Source organism: Ascaphus truei, chromosome 2, assembly GCF_040206685.1.
Source record: "Ascaphus truei isolate aAscTru1 chromosome 2, aAscTru1.hap1, whole genome shotgun sequence".
Lineage (NCBI taxonomy): Eukaryota > Metazoa > Chordata > Amphibia > Anura > Ascaphidae > Ascaphus > Ascaphus truei.
The window spans coordinates 465,193,274-465,212,983 of record NC_134484.1 but is presented as its reverse complement, the minus strand read 5'-3'; the positions used below and the strand labels follow the sequence as shown (position 1 = coordinate 465,212,983).

The 19,710-nt window shown below is 48.7% G+C and overlaps 1 protein-coding gene across 5 annotated transcripts in view; it reads left to right on the top strand.

Moving 5' to 3' along the window:
* LOC142487945 (cyclic nucleotide-binding domain-containing protein 2-like) overlaps positions 1-18,732 on the top strand; it is a 50,600-nt gene extending 31,868 nt beyond the window's left edge. For 4 of the 5 annotated variants that reach the window (XM_075588108.1, XM_075588107.1, XM_075588111.1 and 1 more), the window contains exons 6-14: positions 1,061-1,212; positions 4,439-4,577; positions 5,000-5,111; positions 5,378-5,495; positions 6,515-6,659; positions 8,511-8,576; positions 14,142-14,302; positions 17,242-17,458; positions 18,237-18,732. In XM_075588108.1, coding sequence (XP_075444223.1) covers positions 1,061-1,212; positions 4,439-4,577; positions 5,000-5,111; positions 5,378-5,495; positions 6,515-6,659; positions 8,511-8,576; positions 14,142-14,302; positions 17,242-17,458; positions 18,237-18,377 — 1,251 coding nt within the window. In that variant the 3' untranslated portion in view covers positions 18,378-18,732. The remainder of the gene's footprint in view (positions 1-1,060; positions 1,213-4,438; positions 4,578-4,999; positions 5,112-5,377; positions 5,496-6,514; positions 6,660-8,510; positions 8,577-14,141; positions 14,303-17,241; positions 17,459-18,236) is intronic. The other variant, XM_075588109.1, reaches the window with a different exon arrangement.
* Positions 18,733-19,710: the final 978 nt, after the last annotated feature.

The following is a 19,710-nucleotide window of genomic DNA, read 5'->3' as shown; positions in this document are numbered from 1 at the left end:
CGAGGGAGGAAGGGGGTCCGCCATCTTACGCGCCGCGTGGCAGCTGCGGGAAGCGAGGTGATTTGGAGCGGGGAGGGGGGAGAGGTGATTTGGAGCGGGGAGAGGTGATTTGGAGCGGGGAGAGGTGATTTGGAGCGGGGAGAGGTGATTTGGAGCGGTGAGGGGGAGAGGTGATTTGGAGCAGTGAGGGGGGAGAGGTGATGCCGCTGGGGAGGGGGAAAGGTGATTTGGAGCGGGGAGGGGGAGAGGTGATGCCGCTGGGGAGGGGGAGAGGTGATGCCGCTGGGGAGGGGGAAGAGGTGATGCCGCTGGGGAGGGGGAAGAGGTGATGCCGCTGGGGAGGGGGAAGAGGTGATGCCGCTGGGGAGGGGGAAGAGGTGATGCCGCTGGGGAGGGGGAAGAGGTGATGCCGCTGGGGAGGGGGAAGAGGTGATGCCGCTGGGGAGCGGGGAGAGGTGATTTGGAGCGGGGAGAGGTGATTTGGAGCGGGGAGAGGTGATTTGGAGCGGGGAGAGGTGATTTGGAGCGGGGAGGGGGAGAGGTGATGCCGCTGGGGAGGGGGGAGAGGTGATTTGGGGAGGGGGAGAGGTGATGCCGCTGGGGAGGGGGAGAGGTGATTTGGGGAGGGGGGAGAGGTGATGCCGCTGGGGAGGGGGGAGAGGTGATTTGGAGAGGGGAGAGAGGTGTGTGTGTGTGTGTGTGTGTGTGTGTGTTTTATTTATTTTTTTGGACCTTTGGCCCGTCACTCCGCCTCAGGCCAATGAGAGGTGTGGGGGGCGGGCCAAGGGGGTGGTGTGAGTGTGTGAGGCCAATGAGAGGTGTGCGGGGGCGGGCGGGCCAAGGGACCAATGAGATTGCCGCTAGGGACACCGGACATCCAGCAGGCAGGCATGCATGCAGGCAGGCAGGCAAACATACAGTGCTTTCACTAATATAGTATAAGATGTAACGATGTATGGATGTAATAATAGTGGCAGAGCCATTGAAACCTCACAGGTGTGCACATGGAGAAGATACTTACGTGGTATTGTATGATTAGGATGTTGTTTCCTTTCTTTAGGATGTGGCTCTGCTAAAGGGTCTGAAGAGAAATGCCACTGTTATCTGTATGGAGGACACCGAGTTTCTGGTGGTGGACAGAGAGGAATTCTTCAGAAACAAGCTGGACCAGGAGCTACAGAAGGAGCTGGAATACAGAGTCCACTTCTTCAGGTACCGGGGCTGATGCAGAGTTTAAAGAGTAAACGCCAATGCCTTTTAGGGATAGAGCCTCGTTATCCTGGAACCAGGGTCACGTATGATGTAGGAATAATTCCAGTTAGCTTAACTCATGCCTTCCCTCTTCCAAAGCACAACAAGTCCTTTTGTCTTTCTTAGTTTTATTGAAGGAAAGTCATAGGAAGAAAGGTACTTGCAGATGTAATATGGGTAGAGAGTGCTTCTCTGTCTGATGTGCTGTGTATCAAGGTAAGGCAGTGTAAAAACAGAAAGGCCTTGCTGGGGCTAATAGCAGGCAGGTACTCACTCACTCAGTGTCCTGGGTGGAAAGGAAGTAAGTGCTGAGTGTCACACAGGAAAAGTATGGGACTGAACTAACTGTCAGCAGGGACAGGGGGGGAAATAGAATAGCCCATTCTAGGAGAGAGGCTGAGGTTGCTATAGCAACTCACTAACTAGGGCTGTGAAAGGAAATAATGAAACAATGTAGCCTTCTCACATGCAGCTAGCTGCTGGGACAGAGGGAATTACAGGCAGCTGAACTAAGGATGAAACTTGGGGGGCTTCAGTGGCATCTTTGAAGCTATTGAGAATAAGTGAGACTAAATTCAGCAAGTGAGTCTCACTGCTAATGAGGAAAATGTTGCCTTCCATTGAGTCAGGTTTACTGTAGATGAGAGAAATGGTCTCTTATGTAGTGAGACTCGCTGGCAATTAAAAGAGACTGACTTCCATTGAGTTAGACTCACTGGTGTTGAGGGAGGCTGTTGGATCACAGGGAAGCTCCATAGAAAGTGGATATGCGCCTTTTCAAAGAGTAATACAGTACCTTGTTAACCTCCAACACCCTCTGTTTAGCCGGGTGTAGGAGTGCAAATTGTTCACCTTTTTGGTGCAGAGTGGGGAGAATTCTCTTCGTTTCGTCGCTACTTGGGCTGAGAAGTCCTGGAAGATCAGGAGCCTGGTACCTTCATATTGTAGGTTTTTCCTGTATGCAGCGAGGATTGCCGCTCTGCCCGCATAGTTGAGAAATCTCAGGATGACCGGTCGGGTTCTGGCTTTAATCATGGATTCTTTCAGGGCCTATTCTGTGTGCCCTTTCTATTTTTAGATCTTCCAGCAGATCTGGTGTTTTCAGTGCCTGCGGCAGCCATTTTGTTAGCAAGCGATTGAAATCCCTTCATTTTACAGGCTCTGGTACACCGACGATTCACAGATTATTTCTGTTCTCCAGGTCCTCTAATTTTTCTTGCATTGTTGTTCTGGTTTTAGCTTGCGTGTCGAATTTAAGTTGGAGTTTTTGGAGTTCTGTTTCACATCCTTGGGTTCTACTTCCGCTAGTCTTTGACAGTGTGAGTTAATTTGTGTTAGTATCTTGAATTATGTTTTGATGTCTGAGATTTGTTCCTCAAACAGGTGAAATTAATGTTAGGACTTCTTTGGCAGTGGTGTCTACGGATGACTTTACTTGGTCTTTCATCTCAAATGTTATATTGCTACGGCTTTCTTTCTCAGATGGTTCTGGAGATTGAGTGGCTAGGATGGCCTTTTTCTCTGTTTTTCGCTCTTTTGCCTTGGTTTTCCTGGTAGCGCCGCCGGTCTTGTCCATGAATTTGTCCATTGTGTTATTTTGCTTCTCGTTGGGTTACCTTTCGCTGTGTTTATTTACACATCACTACTGTGCCTTTGGTTCACTGAAGTTGAAATCAAGTTTGAGATTTGTTGGGTCTTTCGTTTTGAATATAATTGTTGCCCGTGTGATCTCTGCCAGTTCTGTGGTTACGCCGCTGTCTTGGCTATGAAATACTTGGGTTCAAGTTTTAAGATTATAGTAGGCTTGTCCGGGTTAGTGTGAGTCTGCTCTCAACCCATAGGTGGGATAGGGGCTAGCCCAGGAGCGACATGGGGCCGAGCAGGACCAGGGGCAGAGTTATCATACTGCTGTAGGCGAATGTTGTTTTTGCACGGATATTTTTATAGCCCGTGTGTTTTTGTTTTCCTCCTTGTTGACCTTGATGCCGTACCTCCTCTCTATGGTCTCTCCCATTCGGGCACCAGGCAGTCGCGGCTTATCGCACCTCCGTACGCAGAATATATTTTTAAGACGAGCTTTTTGAGAGCAGTACAATGTGTGAGGTCGTTTCCCCAAGATCTTCATGGAACAGGGCTGGGACAGTAGCACAGTAGCAATGTCACACTACGTTTGAAACAGGTTGAGTCTGGTTCAAATCCGAGTGACAGATCACAGTGACAAGTCACTTCACCTCCCTATGTGTCGGGTCACCTCTCTATGGGGCAGGTCATTGGTAGCACTATATACTTGGAAAACGAAGACTTTTATGGCGCTTGGACAATTAGTATATACAGTATATACTGAATGTTTGTGCTATCAAACCATTCCAGATGAATATCCTTTGGAAATCAGCTCTGTTGTTGGAGGTTGTTCAATGCTGTATGCAGTGCTATCCCGGATATACTGTATGCAGGTGGAGACAAGAAAAAGAGTGTGATGATAGTGCATTACCCTTACATTTCAGTATTTACCATTGATAGCGATATACTGAATGAGGATAAATGTAAGTAAACATAAACATCCTCGTAGGAGACCAATGATATAATCACAGGATTATTGTAATGATACTTTGGATAAAATCCATAAAAAACATATAAAACAATTGATTGCGCCCCCAAAAAAAAAACAAAAACAAGAATTGTTTGGCTCGGTGTTCGTTTCTGTCGCTTGTTTAAAATTGAAATCCTACTTACTAGAAGTAACTAGGACACGCGCCTAGTACATTGTAGTCTTGCTGTATTGTTGTTCCCCAGCCGGTGGATGATAGTGTAGGACGCGCTGGATCAGCTGCTTGGCTCTGCCGCTCTGCTCACTCCAGCTGGTCGGCCCTCCAGGTGACATCACTGTAGTCACAGCTGGTTCGCCGACTGTGGAGCCACTGGATCAGCTTCTCTGCTCTGTTTGCCTCTCCAGTCGTGTTCGCCAGTCAGTCTCTCTCCGACTGACGTCACCACCATCAGCTGTGGGATCTCCGCAAGTACGCTTCGTTATGTTAACCCTATGCGTTTCAAGACACAAATGTCTCTTCCTCAGGGGTGCTGTATACAAAGGAAATATTATTATCATCCTGAATATCTGGGTTGGGCTGAAATCTTTATGTTTAGCGCCTTGAAATGAATTACAGAGTCACCCAATGTCTTCCTGTAGGTCCCTTGACCTGTTCTCCAGCTGGTCTGATCAGTCCCTGGAGATGCTGGCTGACCACTGCAAGGCAGAAGAGTGTCACCACAGCCAGGTCATGGTGAATGACACCAGTGAGACCAAGAACATTATCTTCGTCACAAAGGTAACTTTGCCTGAACTGCAACCTGTTGGATTTGGGGGGAGAGGGGAGGGGGTTCTGACCAGAAAACTGGCTTTTAATGGGAAAAGTCCTAACTAGAGATGGTTAAAAATGTGCTGGGGTCATATTGGTTATGTGACGTTAGGTTTTTAATGTAATTAACAAAGTGTCGACTTTTTTTTACATTTACAAACTTCAATTGCCCAACGTCACACTTCTCTAGTCCTGACTTCTATCAGGGAGACTCCATTGAACTCTGAGACCGCAGACGGTAAGTCAGCAGGAGACCCAGGCCTGTGTGCCACGATGCACACGCAGTAACAGTGTAACTGCACATCCTAGTATTATTGTCTCCATTAGCAGAATGAGGCTGAAGAAGCTCCGAGACGGACCCAAGTAAACATAATACTTTGCTCTTCACACAGGGCCGCTGTGAAGTGTTGCGGTTGGTTGACCTTAGCCAATGCCCCGCCTTCCTGAGATGGACCAAGCAGCACGAGGCCCTGCTTGGAAAGTCTATGCTGACTAATCCCCCCGGTCAGTTGAGTCTGTTCAGGATCAATGGTGTAACAGGGTTGGGGGAAACAGAGTGTTGCATGGGAGATGAGGTCGAGAAAAGACATCGAGTTCAACCTGTGTTAAATTTAGATGATAGATACTCATCCAATATTTGTATTTACAGTCTAGCACCTGCAAAATGTCTCTGTAAAGCGCTACGTAAAACTAGCAGCGCTATACAAGAGCGTGCTACTATTATTATTATTATAACACCCAAACCAATAGGATTCTTTCCTTTGCTCCAGGGAAACCGCCCGCGCTCCTGAACAGTGCGATTCCCAGTATCGGTCCGTACGACAAACACGAAGCTAGGAGGAGCAGCGCGGTGAGGAGCCCGGAAAAAAGGCGCGCGTCTGGGAAGAGGTGAGTGCCCCGCCGGTGACCCGTGGTGGCCCAATCTGGTGCCGTGTGGTTTTGCAGAACGTTTTGCTATTTGTCCATTTTTGGACACGTTCGCCGAAATATTGCGTTGCTCCGGGGGTGGCAGGAAGTCGCCGTGGGCACTTCTTCTGGGCGCCACGTTATCCAAAACGACGCATTTAAAGGGGCCGTGTGACCCGACGCGGCAAATGAGCTTCAAGCAAATGGTAATGAGTAGCATTTTGTTCCTGTGAACTAATACACGAGTTGCCGATGCTTGGGCGATGGTTACAAGCAGCAAGAGTCCACAATACGTTGGATTCCCACTTGTCTACAAGTGGCTTCACTAAGGGAGAAGGAAATCCATGGGGCCACAGCAAGGCAATAACCCCGGACGTGTAAAGAAATCCCTCTTGTTCAAACAACATCTAGAAACTCAGAGGAAATGAGATTCAAGATTCAAGTGCACATTATCTTCCACTGACGTTAAGTGGGAGGTGGGAACAGTGATCAGGGAGGAAGTTACAACAACAAAAATCATAGCTGTCCCTGCTTTTTATCAGTCAAATAAGTAGGGCGAATTGGCTGCTGTGGGCACTCCAGGGGCTGTCCCTCACAAGACCAAAGGGAACCAATGGCAGTGGCATGTTTAATGGGTTCATTATAGATTACTGACACCGTTTAAATTGTTTTGATTCTGCATAATACACCGGTATAAACTTGAGAGCGTCTAATTATCCATCTTTGTGGGTGGGGATTGCTGCTTTAAAATACAGATAGCCTGCTCCATTGTGCCCTCTGGTGGGATATGATGGAATATTCTGCAGCAGCTCAGTCCTTAAACCCTATACAAACTCTGTGATATTCTGGGTTTATATTATAATAGGATATGTGGCATTATCCGCAGGAACCGAGACCTGCAACATCTGTACATTGTTGTGTTGTAATATTTAGAGGATAGACAAACAGGTTGCTTCCTGCCTTGGGGTTGTGGTGATTTGCGGCTTATTCTGCTGTTTCAGAGAACCCTACTCTCTCGAGGACATAGTCTGGAGGAATGGGCTCACGCTGTCCGGTCCTGAGGCGCCTGTGGGTCTGGATTTACCCAGAAGTCTCGTGGCTGCAGTCTACTTGCGTATAGACTCGATCCATCCGGGCCAGTACTTTGTAAGAACTTCTAAAACACGTCCCCTTTCTTTGCTCTTTATCGAACTGTTCTGCACAAGGCAGTTTGCCTCTACCAGACACCACTTCTGAGTAACCTAGTTCAGTGGGCTCAACTCCAGTCCTCAAATCCCTCCCCTCCCCCAACAAGTCAGGTTTCCAGGATATTCCAGCTTCAGCACAGGTGGCTCAATCAGAGGCTCAGTTGACCCCCTGACCTAGCGTGACAGAACCATGAGATGTCCTAACATTTCTTGAATTATCAGTAGGTAATGATGATAGAGGAGACCTCACCTGTAATAATATTGTTATATGGAGCCGACAATGTTCACGGGGTTGTACAAAGAAGTTTGCACCATTAATCTCTGCCCTCAAGGGTTTATAGTCTAATTCTGGTTTCTTAGGCCCGGGGAGGTAACAAGAAGCTTGCACTGGGATACCACACTTAGCTCCCTACACGGCTATGTGATCCATGCTGTGGACCAGCCTGAAAGATGGGATGAGTGAGCTTGAAATCAGGGCGGAGGGGTCACACACCTCCAAATTGTTTTACGCACGAAATATAAATATATATAAAATGTAGAGGATTTGGGTTCTGAGCTTACAGGAGCTGTGTGTTTGTTAATTTCAGTTGGTAAAACAACATGGAGGTTAGTGACCCCTCCTCCCTGTTTCCAAGCTCGCCCATCCCACCTTTTCACTGGCAGTTCTTGCTCGGCACCTGTGAAGGACCAGTCTATAAAGACGGCTCTCCCTGCATTAGAGAGGGTATGAGAGCTTTGTGCAGGTGCAGCAGTGTTGGGACCTACAGACGGGCCACACTGTGACGTGGGTGTGCGCTTAAAACACTTTGGCAAAATAATGGCACTAAATGACCTTTGCTTATGAGAAGATAAACAGATAGCTATGTAACTATATCCTTTGTCAGGTTGGATGTAGCACTGAGGCTTTTTGTCTTTTGTCCAGCCTGAAAGGATGGATTTATTTAATCTCCTGAGTTTGACTGTTGCACACGATCAATCATCCCTGGGTATATACAGTACGGTATATAGAGGACATCCTTTATTCACGCTTTCATGAACTGAAGAGTGATGGTGTTAACGCCCCCACAGCGGTGCTCGGCGTCCCAAATGGGGATGTCGAAACACTTTCTAGTGTATTGAAAAGATTCCCTGTGAAGAGACTTCTAGCTGGGGCTGGGCCCAATTACATCCATTGCAAGGCACCTACAGACTCAGCAGTAAAGGGACCATTCTGATCAGCCCTCCCTATTGCCCCATCAGCTGTGAAGCCATCTGGTACGTGTCATGGTTTTCAGCCTCAATTATTTGTATGTGGCACAGACTAGATGTCTCAGTGAGACCCCCTGATGCAGACCAGTGCAAAATTCAGGGAACCCCCTCATTCACAGTACTCCCCAAACTTCCCTGGAAGGAGCGTAGACATGTTGTCTCGTATAAAACGGGTTGATTAATGGCTTAAACCAGTGGTGCTCAAACTCCGTTAAGGGCTTCCAACAGGCCAAGTTTTAATGAAATCCCTGCTTCAGCACGTGGCTCGATCAAAATGACTGTGCTACTGATTGAGCCACCTGTGCTGTAGCAGAGAGATCCTTAAAACCTGGCTTATTGGTGGCCCTTGAGGACCGAGTTTGAAACCACTGGCTTAAACCTTTGTATTTACTTCTAAGCCTTTAGAGCCTTGTAGACGAATGATCTCTTTTTATGGGGACTCTTGAGGAGCAGTGTCCCGCAGTCCCGAGTTCTCGTGTATTCCGCACCACTTCTTTTTATTTACAAAACCCATGTAAAAGTTTCCCGCGGCTCACAATAAGTGCGTGTTGTCATTCTGCAGAGGGGCGTGGATGTGGATTACATCGAATCCTGCCTGGAAAGGGAGGGCCGCCTGCCCCAGCAACAGGTGCGGAGAAGACGGATAATCAGTGACGTCCTACAAGAAAAGACAGATCGGCCTGGGCCTGGCGGGGGCGGTTTATTGGGAAACCAGTGGTCTCTGGGGTTTATTTAATACGCAGTCCCATTCATATTATTCTGACTCATGCACACTGTGGCAAGTGGTAGAGGCAGGTAGCTCACTCACGCCCCCTAGATGCACACACTGGTCTTCTTTTCTTTTGTTGTAAAACGCAACAATAACAGTAAAGGGGGGAACTGGGATAGGGGGCAAAAGTGAGGGAGAGGTCAATTATGATAGTTCCTACCAGGAGATGGGATAACAGACTGCTCCTGGTGGCTGCTGGTTCCAAAAGAAAGCCATGCTTTCCTGTCAAAGCAGTAACAAGCAAAGGACTATACAGCAGAGCCCCGGGCATACGGCTGGTTCCGTTCTAAGGGCCCACCGTATAGTGAAAATCGCCAGAAAGCGGAACCGGTGGTTTTCAGCTGTGTGCATGCGCAACCCGCCAATTTCCCCCTCGTGCGCATGCGCAACCCTACAATTTTCCCCTTGTGCGCATGCGCAACCCGGCAATTTCCCCCTCGTGCGCATGCGCAACCCGGCAATTTCCCCCTCGTGCGCATGCGCAACCCTGCAATTTCCCCCTTGTGCGCATGCGCAACCCGGCAATTTTCCCCTTGTGCGCATGCGCAGCCCGGCAATTTTCCCCTTGTGCGCATGCGCAGCCCGGCAATTTCCCCCTTGTGCCAGTAATAGGAAAAAAATAACAGTGCGCAGCTAATAACCAGTAAACAGTAAATAACCAGTGAACAGTGCACCGTGACTAAAACAAACAATATTGTGGACCTTAAAAGTGGATCTTGTATTAATCGTGAGTCTGCAGCCTTTCTTGGGGGTGGCTCGACACCCCAGGAACTAGACAAAAAACAAAAAGACAAGGCGCACAACGCACATAGTGTAATACGGTTAAAATAGTGACTTTATGGTTAAAAGTAAATATATCTGCGTACATCAAGTGAGAATCAACAAGCAGTTGGTATATTGGTTTACCACACCAGAAGATGACACTGTGCAGCACCCTCGGATGGATCTCAGCATGCAGAGGATCAGGAAGCGTCTTATCTGTCCCTTTGCAGCATCCTCCGTTTGGGGGTAGTGTGGGTGAGTCTCTTGTGAAGAAAGCCCCACAGCACACAGCTCTCTGGATGGTAGTGGAGCCGCAAGATTCAGCGTCCGTAGATCTCTGTACCGTTTGCCGCCACTTCCTCACTGTGCGCTCGGCGATGACGTCACGAGTCGCTCCGCAGCTTCCGCGATGCTTCTCGTGGAACGCACAGCGTGCGTGTCAGTTCAGCAGTGCTTGGCAGCGGGAAGGGATACTTGGCAGGCGGCTAATAAACAGTGTCCACGATCACTCAGGATGGGGGGAGAAGAGCATAGACACCTCTCTTCCAACGCGTTTCGTAACACTAGGTTACTTCTTCAGGGAATTGTATCCTCTGCATGCTGAGATCCATCCGAGGGTGCTGCACAGTGTCATCTTCTGGTGTGGTAAACCAATATACCAACTGCTTGTTGATTCTTACTTGATGTACGCAGATATATTTACTTTTAACCATAAAGTCACTATTTTAACCGTATTACACTATGTGCGTTGTGCGCCTTGTCTTTTTGTTTTTTGTCCTCTTCCCCCTTGTGCGCATGCGCAGCCCGGCAATTTCCCCCTTGTGCGCATGCGCGACCTTCGTTCGGTGCGTGCAACCTACGTTCTGCGCATCCGCGCCGGCGGCAACAGCCCGTTCTGCGCATGCGCGACCTCTGAGGAGACATGGCGGCCCCCTTCTCGGTGCCGCCGTATCAGCGGATCGCCCAAAAGCGGGGCACCGAGAAGCGGGGCCTTGCTGTACCAACTAATCAAGGCATAGTAGGGGAGGAAAGCCAAACCAACTGAGGATTGAGCAGGGTGAGGTTGCCAAGGCAACAGGCTGGGAAGCCACCAAGGAAGCAACAATGTTGCAACTTACACTGAGGCGTGCTGGCAGCCTCAGAGCAGGGAAAACATGCAATCTGCTTCTATGAATGGAGCTCACCTCTTCAACGCATATTGTACACGGCCCGAGCTGTGATCGTACCACTGACCTTCTATTTACCATGCCGGAGTATGTAACATGTTACATATGTTACATGTTGGTGTCACACAAGGTTAGTGCAGAGCCCAGGACGGCAGAGTGTGTGGGAAAGTGAGCAGACCACTCCCAGCATCGACTTTATATGCTATTATTTTCGTTTATTTGTCAAGCGCCAACATATTCCGTGGCGCGGTACAGTGATTTGATCATTACAGGAACAGTTACATAGAAATGAGGACAAACCAGCGCAAGCAGATACAGGAGGTGAGGAGGGCGCTGATCCCGAGAGCTCACAGTGTACAGGGAATAAGGGGCAATGTGCACACAAAAAGGTAGAGGGGTTCTTAGTGAGATGGGGATTGGTGCAGCCGCACAGCTGGTCCCATTAAGGTTTGGGGGTGGGGGTGTTAGGGGGTGTTACATAGCGTGGGGATTGGTGCAGCCGCACAGCTGGTCCCATTAAGGTTTGGGGGTGGGGGTGTTAGGGGGTGTTACATAGCGTGGGGATTGGTGCAGCCGCACAGCTGGTCCCATTAAGGTTTGGGGGTGGGGATGTTAGGGGGTGTTACATAGCGTGGGGATTGGTGCAGCCGCACAGCTGGTCCCATTAAGGTTTGGGGGTGGGGGTGTTAGGGGGTGTTACATAGCGTGGGGATTGGTGCACCCGCACAGCTGGTCCCATTAAGGTTTGGGGGTAGGGATGTTAGGGGGTGTTACATAGCATGGGGATTGGTGCAGCCGCACAGCTGATCCCATTAAGTTTTGGGGGTGGGGATGTTAGGGGGTGTTACATAGCGTGGGGATTGGTGCAGCCGCACAGCTGGTCCCATTAAGGTTTGGGGGTGGGGATGTTAGGGGGTGTTACATAGCGTGGGGATTGGTGCAGCCGCACCGCTGGTCCCATTAAGGTTTGGGGGTGAGGATGTTAGGGGGTGTTACATAACGTGGGGATTGGTGCAGCCGCACAGCTGATCCCATTAAGGTTTGGGGGTGGGGATGTTAGGGGGTGTTACATAGCGTGGGGATTGGTGCAGCCGCACAGCTGGTCCCATTAAGGTTTGGGGGTGGGGGTGTTAGGGGGTGTTACATAGCGTGGGGATTGGTGCAGCCGCACAGCTGGTCCCATTAAGGTTTGGGGGTAGGGATGTTAGGGGGTGTTACATAGCGTGGGGATTGGTGCAGCCGCACAGCTGGTCCCATTAAGGTTTGAGGGTGGGGATGTTAGGGGGTGTTACATAGCGTGGGGATTGGTGCAGCCGCACAGCTGGTCCCATTAAGGTTTGAGGGTGGGGATGTTAGGGGGTGTTACATAGCGTGGGGATTGGTGCAGCCACACAGCTGGTCCCATTAAGGTTTGAGGGTGGGGATGTTAGGGGGTGTTACATAACGTGGGGATTGGTGCAGCCGCACAGCTGGTCCCATTAAGGTTTGAGGGTGGGGATGTTAGGGGGTGTTACATAGCGTGGGGATTGGTGCAGCCGCACAGCTGGTCCCATTAAGGTTTGGGGGTGAGGATGTTAGGGGGTGTTACATAGCGTGGGGATTGGTGCAGCCGCACAGCTGGTCCAATTAAGGTTTGGGGGTAGGGATGTTAGGGGGTGTTACATAGCGTGGGAATTGGTGCAGCCGCACAGCTGGTCCCATTAAGGTTTGAGGGTGGGGATGTTAGGGGGTGTTACATAGCGTGGGGATTGGTGCAGCCACACAGCTGGTCCAATTAAGGTTTGGGGGTAGGGATGTTAGGGGGTGTTACATAGCGTGGGAATTGGTGCAGCCACACAGCTGGTCCCATTAAGGTTTGGGGGTGGGGATGTTAGGGGGTGTTACATAGCGTGGGGAATGGTGCAGCTGCACAGCTGGTCCCATTAAGGTTTGGGGGTGGGGATGTTAGGGGGTGTTACATAACGTGGGGATTGGTGCAGCCGCACAGCTGGTCCCATTAAGGTTTGAGGGTGGGGGTGTTAGGGGGTGTTACATAGCGTGGGGATTGGTGCAGCCGCACAGCTGGTCCCATTAAGGTTTGGGGGTGGGGATGTTAGGGGGTGTTACATAGCGTGGGGATTGGTGCACCCGCACAGCTGGTCCCATTAAGGTTTGGGGGTGGGGATGTTAGGGGGTGTTACATAGCGTGGGGATTGGTGCAGCCGCACAGCTGGTCCCATTAAGGTTTGGGGGTGGGGATGTTAGGGGGTGTTACATAGCGTGGAGATTGGTGCAGCCGCAAAGCTGGTCCCATTAAGGTTTGAGGGTGAGGATGTTAGGGGGTGTTACATAACGTGGGGATTGGTGCAGCTGCACAGCTGGTCCTATTAAGGTTTGGGGGTGGGGATGTTAGGGGGTGTTACATAGCGTGGGGATTGCTGCAGCCGCACAGCTGGTCCCATTAAGGTTTGGGGGTGGGGATGTTAGGGGGTGTTACATAGCGTGGGGATTGGTGCAGCCGCACAGCTGGTCCCATTAAGGTTTGGGGGTGGGGATGTTAGGGGGTGTTACATAGCGTGGGGATTGGTGCAGCCGCACAGCTGGTCCCATTAAGGTTTGAGGGTGGGGGTGTTAGGGGGTGTTACATAGCGTGGGGATTGGTGCAGCCGCACAGCTGGTCCCATTAAGGTTTGAGGGTGGGGGTGTTAGGGGGTGTTACATAGCGTGGGGATTGGTGCAGCCACACAGCTGGTCCCATTAAGGTTTGGTGTGGAAAAGTCTCAGTATTGCCACATAATACTCGTTGCATATTCAGTGAAAGCGACACCAGCAGTATATTGAAGGAGATTTCTCCCACTATAATAAGTAGCCGGAAGATATCGCTGTGTACCACCAGTGCTCGCATCTATGACGATCCAGCTACTAATCACTCGATAGCAGAATCTACCTTTGATTTCCTACGCTGTAAATAAGCGTGTTCTATACTCAAATCATATTAGCAACTGGAGATCAACTATTCCAGCATCCATAATACATGTATGGTACACTCATATACCATAGCTGGTTACACATTCTCTGTTTCGGCTTGTCCGGGTCTCACCACCGGGGTTTTTATATTCACGGTAAATAATGTACACACCAGCAGTCTTATATCTGTTAATAAAATGTTATTATTTTGCGTCATTCCCCATAGAGGAAGTTCCTCCCCAATTAGTCCTATTGTAGTCACGCCTGACAACCATTTGCAATAATTACCTTTACATGGTTTTGTTTCGCATTTTATTAGGAAGAGTGCAGCAATTTGGGACCTTTTTTCCCTGATCTTCTCTAGTAAGACCCTGTAGTCCTAAGTGGGTTGAAGGGATTGGCAATTCCATATTTCTTTTTTCCGAACCCCTTGACAGCTCACAAACACTGTTGGGAATCCCTAGTATGTACAAACAGCGACGTATAGAGGGAGTAAGGATTTATGTGCGGTCCGTGTTTTACTTGGGATGTATTATCTGGTCCCTTTCAGAGCCTGACCTTTCTGCCCATCATGGAGCACAGGGATCCCAGGACAATGGTCATCATCAGCCAGGGGGCAGAGGTCATCCGCATCAAGATGGACAAGTTCTCAGAGCTGGCAGACCTGCCTACCCTGAAGAAGATCAAAGCGGAAATGTGTCTATACCCCAGGTATATCCAGACCCTTGAATGAAATTACATGCGAGAACCTCCATCAATGTAGAGTAAGGGTGCCCCCATACAAGGGACCATCTCATTAAGAGGTGTGCGTGTGCTCAATGGCGAAAAAAGTTTGTGAACCTCAATGATAATTACAGAAATTCCATATTTTTTCCGTGATAACCTTCTTGAATCAAAACCATTCTTTTCTAAAATATCCAATAGGGTTTATATTAACCAATTCCATGTCTTTCGAAACAAAATGATGATTGAATTAAACAAAAACAATGAGTAACTAAGAGTCAGGGTATGTGCAAAAGTGAAACCCTGGTTTTATCAGCTAAGAAAAATGGGATAACTAGAATCAGGTGTTTAAATAATTAGGTAGATCTTCGGGGGTGAGTTTGGGAGGCTCCACCCTATGTAAAATATCAGAAACTTTGTGAGTTGGGTCTTCACCATACAGGTGTGTGGAAACACGTCATGCCACGATCAAAAGAAATGTGAGGACCTCAGAAAAGCAGTTATTGATGCTCATCAGTCTAGAAATGGTTACACAACCATTTTTAAGGATTTGGGGCTACACCAATTCATTGTTAGACAATCTACAAACGGAGAAAGTTCAAGACCAGTCACTCTACCTAGGAGTGGTCGTCCTACCAAAATCTCTCCAAGAACAAAATCGGCAAATCATCCAGGAAGTCACAAAGAACCCCAGAGTAACCTTGGTTAATGTGAGTGTTCATGATAGAACTATCAAAGAGTCTGAACAAGAATGGTGTTCATGGAAGGATAGCCAGGAGGAAACCACTGCTCTCTAAAAAGAATGTTGCTGTCCGTCTGAAGTTCACTAGATGATTCACAAGACTTCTGGAATGATGTTCTCTGCACAAACGAGTCAAAAAGGTAGAACTTTTTGGCCTCAATGACAAACATGGTTTGGCGAAAACCAAATTCTGGTTTAAACCGGAAGGACCTCATCATCTCAACTGTCAAGCATGGTGGTGGGAGTGGGATGGTTTGGGGCTGCTTTGCTGCCTCAGGACCTGGACGGCTTGCCATCAGACACCACCATGAATTCTGCATTGTATCAGAAGATTCTAGAGGAATGTCAGCCTAGCCGTCCATGATCTGAAGCTGAACCGATAGTGGGTCATGCAGCAAGACAATGATTCTAAATATACAAGCGGATCTACAAAGGAATGGCTGCAGAATGTGACGGTGCTCGTCTCCGATCAGGAAACAGACTCGCAGGGCTGAGGTAGCGATGCCAATTAACCGACCAGAGTCCTGTTAGAGTATCCATGGTCAGGACAGGCTGTAGTGGTGCAGAATCCAGACGACAGGCAAAAGGTCAGGGCAGGCCTAAGGCAGCAAGGTCGGGGTCACGGGCCGGGGTCAGCAACAGGAATTCCAAATGAACAGGGAAGCCACAGGGACAGGCAAGCCACACGGGAGGCTCAGAAACTAGAGCCCAGGGTGGCCAGGAACAAAGGGAAACATATAGAACGCTCAGGCCGGGGCTGGAAGTCACTGGCTGCTACTTAAGCCCTTGAACAGGTGCAGCCAATATAGCAGGCTGCCAGTAATCAAAATGTCCACAGCACCCAGGTAAGAGCAAGTTCCAGCCAAAGCCTGGACCGGAACCCTTACACAGACGAAATTCCACGTTTTAGAATGGCCTAGTCAAAGTCCGGACCTGAACCCCATCAAAATGTTGTGGCACGACCTGAAGCGAGCTGCCCATGGCAAGGAAGCCCTCAAATGTCCCTGAGTTGAAGCAGTTCTGTAAGGAGGAATGGGCCAAAATTCCTTAAAACCGATGTGAGAGACCGACCAGCAGTTACAGAAAACGCTTAGATGACGTCATTTTTGCGCAAGGGGGCGCCACCAGGTACTGAATCTAAAGGCTCACATACATGGATATTGAACGTTGAATTATTTGTGGATAAATGTTGAAAAAGTTTTTTTGTCATTTGTTCAGGTTATCTTTATCTATTATTAGGACTTATTTTAAACCTAACATGTTATTAGATCTTAATCTATGTGACAATCCATAGCGGTTCACAAACTGTTTTGTGTATGCACATACATACATACACGCACATAATTCCCTTAAACCCTTCAGATAAACCATTTTAAAACGGTAGTAAGTACATCATCAATCTCCCAGCATCTTTAATTAACTGAAGGTTCCGGGTTTTAACCAACAGAAGGACAGCGTTCATGTAGCAGAGATAGGTAACATTGGAAGTCCAGTATAACCACCCATGCATCCCACATCGAGCTGGGGAAAACACCCGGTATTTCCACCTCTGGAATGTCTGCGAAACGGTTGCATTTCCACGGGATGCCATTTGTGCGTTTTCACTATTTGTTGACCGATCTTGGGAAAACATCACTTGCCTATTAAACTGCTGATTTCCAATGGGAAACGTTGGCCTAAAGCAAACCGATCAGCCACCTCGGTGGGTACAGAATAAGCCCCGTAGGGCAGAGGTCCCCAACTCCAGTCCTCAGGGACCGCTAACAGTGCAGGTGTTACGGATACCCCTGCTAGAGCACAGGTGGTTCAGTCAAAATGATTGGGCCACCTGTGCTAATGAGATAGCCTTAAATACTGCACTGTTAGCGGTCCTCTGCCGTAGGGTGTTCAATGTGCTCCAATGTGACCGAACATGCCTCGTTAGGCCAATAAGTCCCACTGAAGTCAGTTTGAGCTTTGGGCTCATCGTTGTGCGATAAACGGGTACATTTCATCAAATGTATCTTTTTGCGTTAAAAATAAATGTAAAAAAATAAAGAACCGCTAATGGTTGCATTGCGAATCGCTCGGCAGCGCTGGAACGCACTTGTCAGTTTTGTGACTGTTATAAGATTTGAAAGGGCTCTCGAGCTGAAGTGGGGCAGATTGTCTAATCTCTAAATCACTGTTCCCCCTCCCCCGTCAGGGACAACGACCTCTGCAGGGTCTTCCTGGAACAGAATAGGTGGAAGATTTTCAAAGCCGACCTAGTCAGTCACCTGAGCAGCGCCCCGAGCGCCCGGCCGAGTAACCCCGCCACACATTACCCGCGAGAGGGAACCGGCAGGGTGGATAACAAGCGTCGGGAGGCAGACAGAAGAGGGATTCTGCAGCTGGGAACCCACAACAAAGGCAGCGTGAAGGTGTGTATCACAGGTGCAACCTCCCCTACCGTCCTTAACCCTTCCACTGGTGGACAGGCCCAATGCATTGCTGGCCAGACGAGCACTGGTAGGTTTAATACATCGTTAACTGTGCAATTCCCTCTTGCTTACCTGTTAACTCATCACAAACCCATTCAGCCATGTACATTACTCATTTCTCCCTGAGTTTGGCATGGGCTAATTTATTCAGAAAGTATTATATTCATGGGGGGGGGGGAAATCTGCCAAAGTTGACTACAAATAATTATGGAAATTAACCTCATCAGTGTCAGAGTTGTTTGGCACTAAAGGGGTCATTCCCTAATCTATTAAATCAGACAGGATTTACATTGTAAGCAGTCATTTTAAATAGACTTTGGGATTTCATGACAAAGCAGAAGGGCGGGATACCTTAGACACCCCGCATGGGTAAATATAATCCATGAATAGAGTATATTATGAAGGAATAAATGGCTTTGCTGCTGCGTAGGACCCTTTGCTGTTTTGGTAGAATAAATATGTTGGTAAACACCAGTGAGCTTTGGGGACCTAGCATCGTCAGTCACATGCACCATGTTGTACATAACATTGAGTCACAATTACCAAGTAGTCTTCTACCGCAAGACACCTTGACGCACATTGAAGTCTATGTGCTGTAAGACATCTTCCATTGCCAGAATGTACCTTACGGAAGAAGACTGCTTCATAACTATGGCCCTGTTTTTAGACACCGGGTCATACTTGTTAATGAGAATTATATTGTCTCTTTCACTCTTAGTTCTGGACAACCCCAATAAAACCAAAAGCCTCTGAACCTGGGGGAAAGGAGCAAGAACAACTGCCTTCCATCCAGACTCCTATCAGACTGATCCATGGCATCGATATTCCAAAGCTGTGTGGGAAGAGAATCATGTGGTGACCACTGGGTGGTGGGGTCTGAGGTGGTCGGTGGAGGTCTGAGGAACCACCCATGGAGAAGAGCATGATCACTCTACAAAAGAACTTACACTGAGAATACAGAATACCCCTAAGGAACTTGGAGTACTCCTGCAGCTATCAACTGTGCTTTGGTTGCTTATGACTACAGGGCACACATTCTGTAGGAGCGGCTCCCTGACACTGAAAACAATGACACAGAGTTTGAAGCAGGTGACACTGGTTCACATCCCGGTATCAGCTCCTTGCATGCAGACCCCTTTTTATAACATGTGACGGGTGTAGGCACATGTATGTGCCAGTTTGGTGATCAGCAGCTAATAAACAATGGACAAGGTGTTCGTGTTTTCATATTATTGGGGTGAATAGATCTCCTCAATGCTGCTCCGGTCTGGGGACTGCAGAGCTCCCTCCTCCGGGCGGAACTTGGACCCGACTTCCAACAGGAGGGAGAGAATTGCAGTGACAGTAGGGCAATTGCGGCTGCTGCTGCTACATGGGACGCTGCCGGGGCCAGTGCCACCTTGACGATCGTTGCGTGCCACCAGTGCCTGAGCAGGGGTGCGCAAACTGGGGGCCTGAGCAGGGGTGCACAAACTGGGGGGCCACAACATGTTCCTGGGGGGGCATGGCGGTTGCAGAGGCCACGCGCTTATCCCCAAGGCAGTTAAATGAATGCTGCGGGATCGCGGGAGGCCTCTGCAACTTCCCTCGTCTTCGGCAACGTGACATCATGTGACCCCGCAGAAAAGAAAAGGAGGGGAGCGCGGGCAGGCAGGGGGGCACAGGGGGAAAGTTTGCGCACCCCTGCCTTAGCGTACAAGCAGCTCCCCCACATTTGGCAGAAACGTTCAATGCTAAATTTGTAGGGAATGGTCCGTGAAAGGCGCAGGAAAAAGTGTCGCGAATAATGTGGGGTTTCCAGGTCTTCCCTGTAACTGAAGGAAGGAGTGAGAAGGAGATCTTTAATTTATTTATTTAAAGCTTGCCAAATGGAACTGCTCTATAAAATGAAAGAAATAAAAATAATCAACGTTTTCCCGCTCCATAGCAAGGTGTCTGCCGGCTTCTCCCGCAGCAAAAAAAGGACGGAACACAAGAAAAGGGGAAAAGGAAAAAACGGTTTCTTTGGCTTTGCTTTGGTGAAGTTAAAACATCCTGGTGATAAGCACTGTACATGAACCCTTCTGTCAGCAGAAAAGATTTATTTACACATTAAGTTCAAACATCCGAGTCATTTTTTTTTTTTTTTTAATTTTATTTTAAAAATAAAGTATGAAACGGATGTTAAAGTCATCCCACACCATAAACAAAAT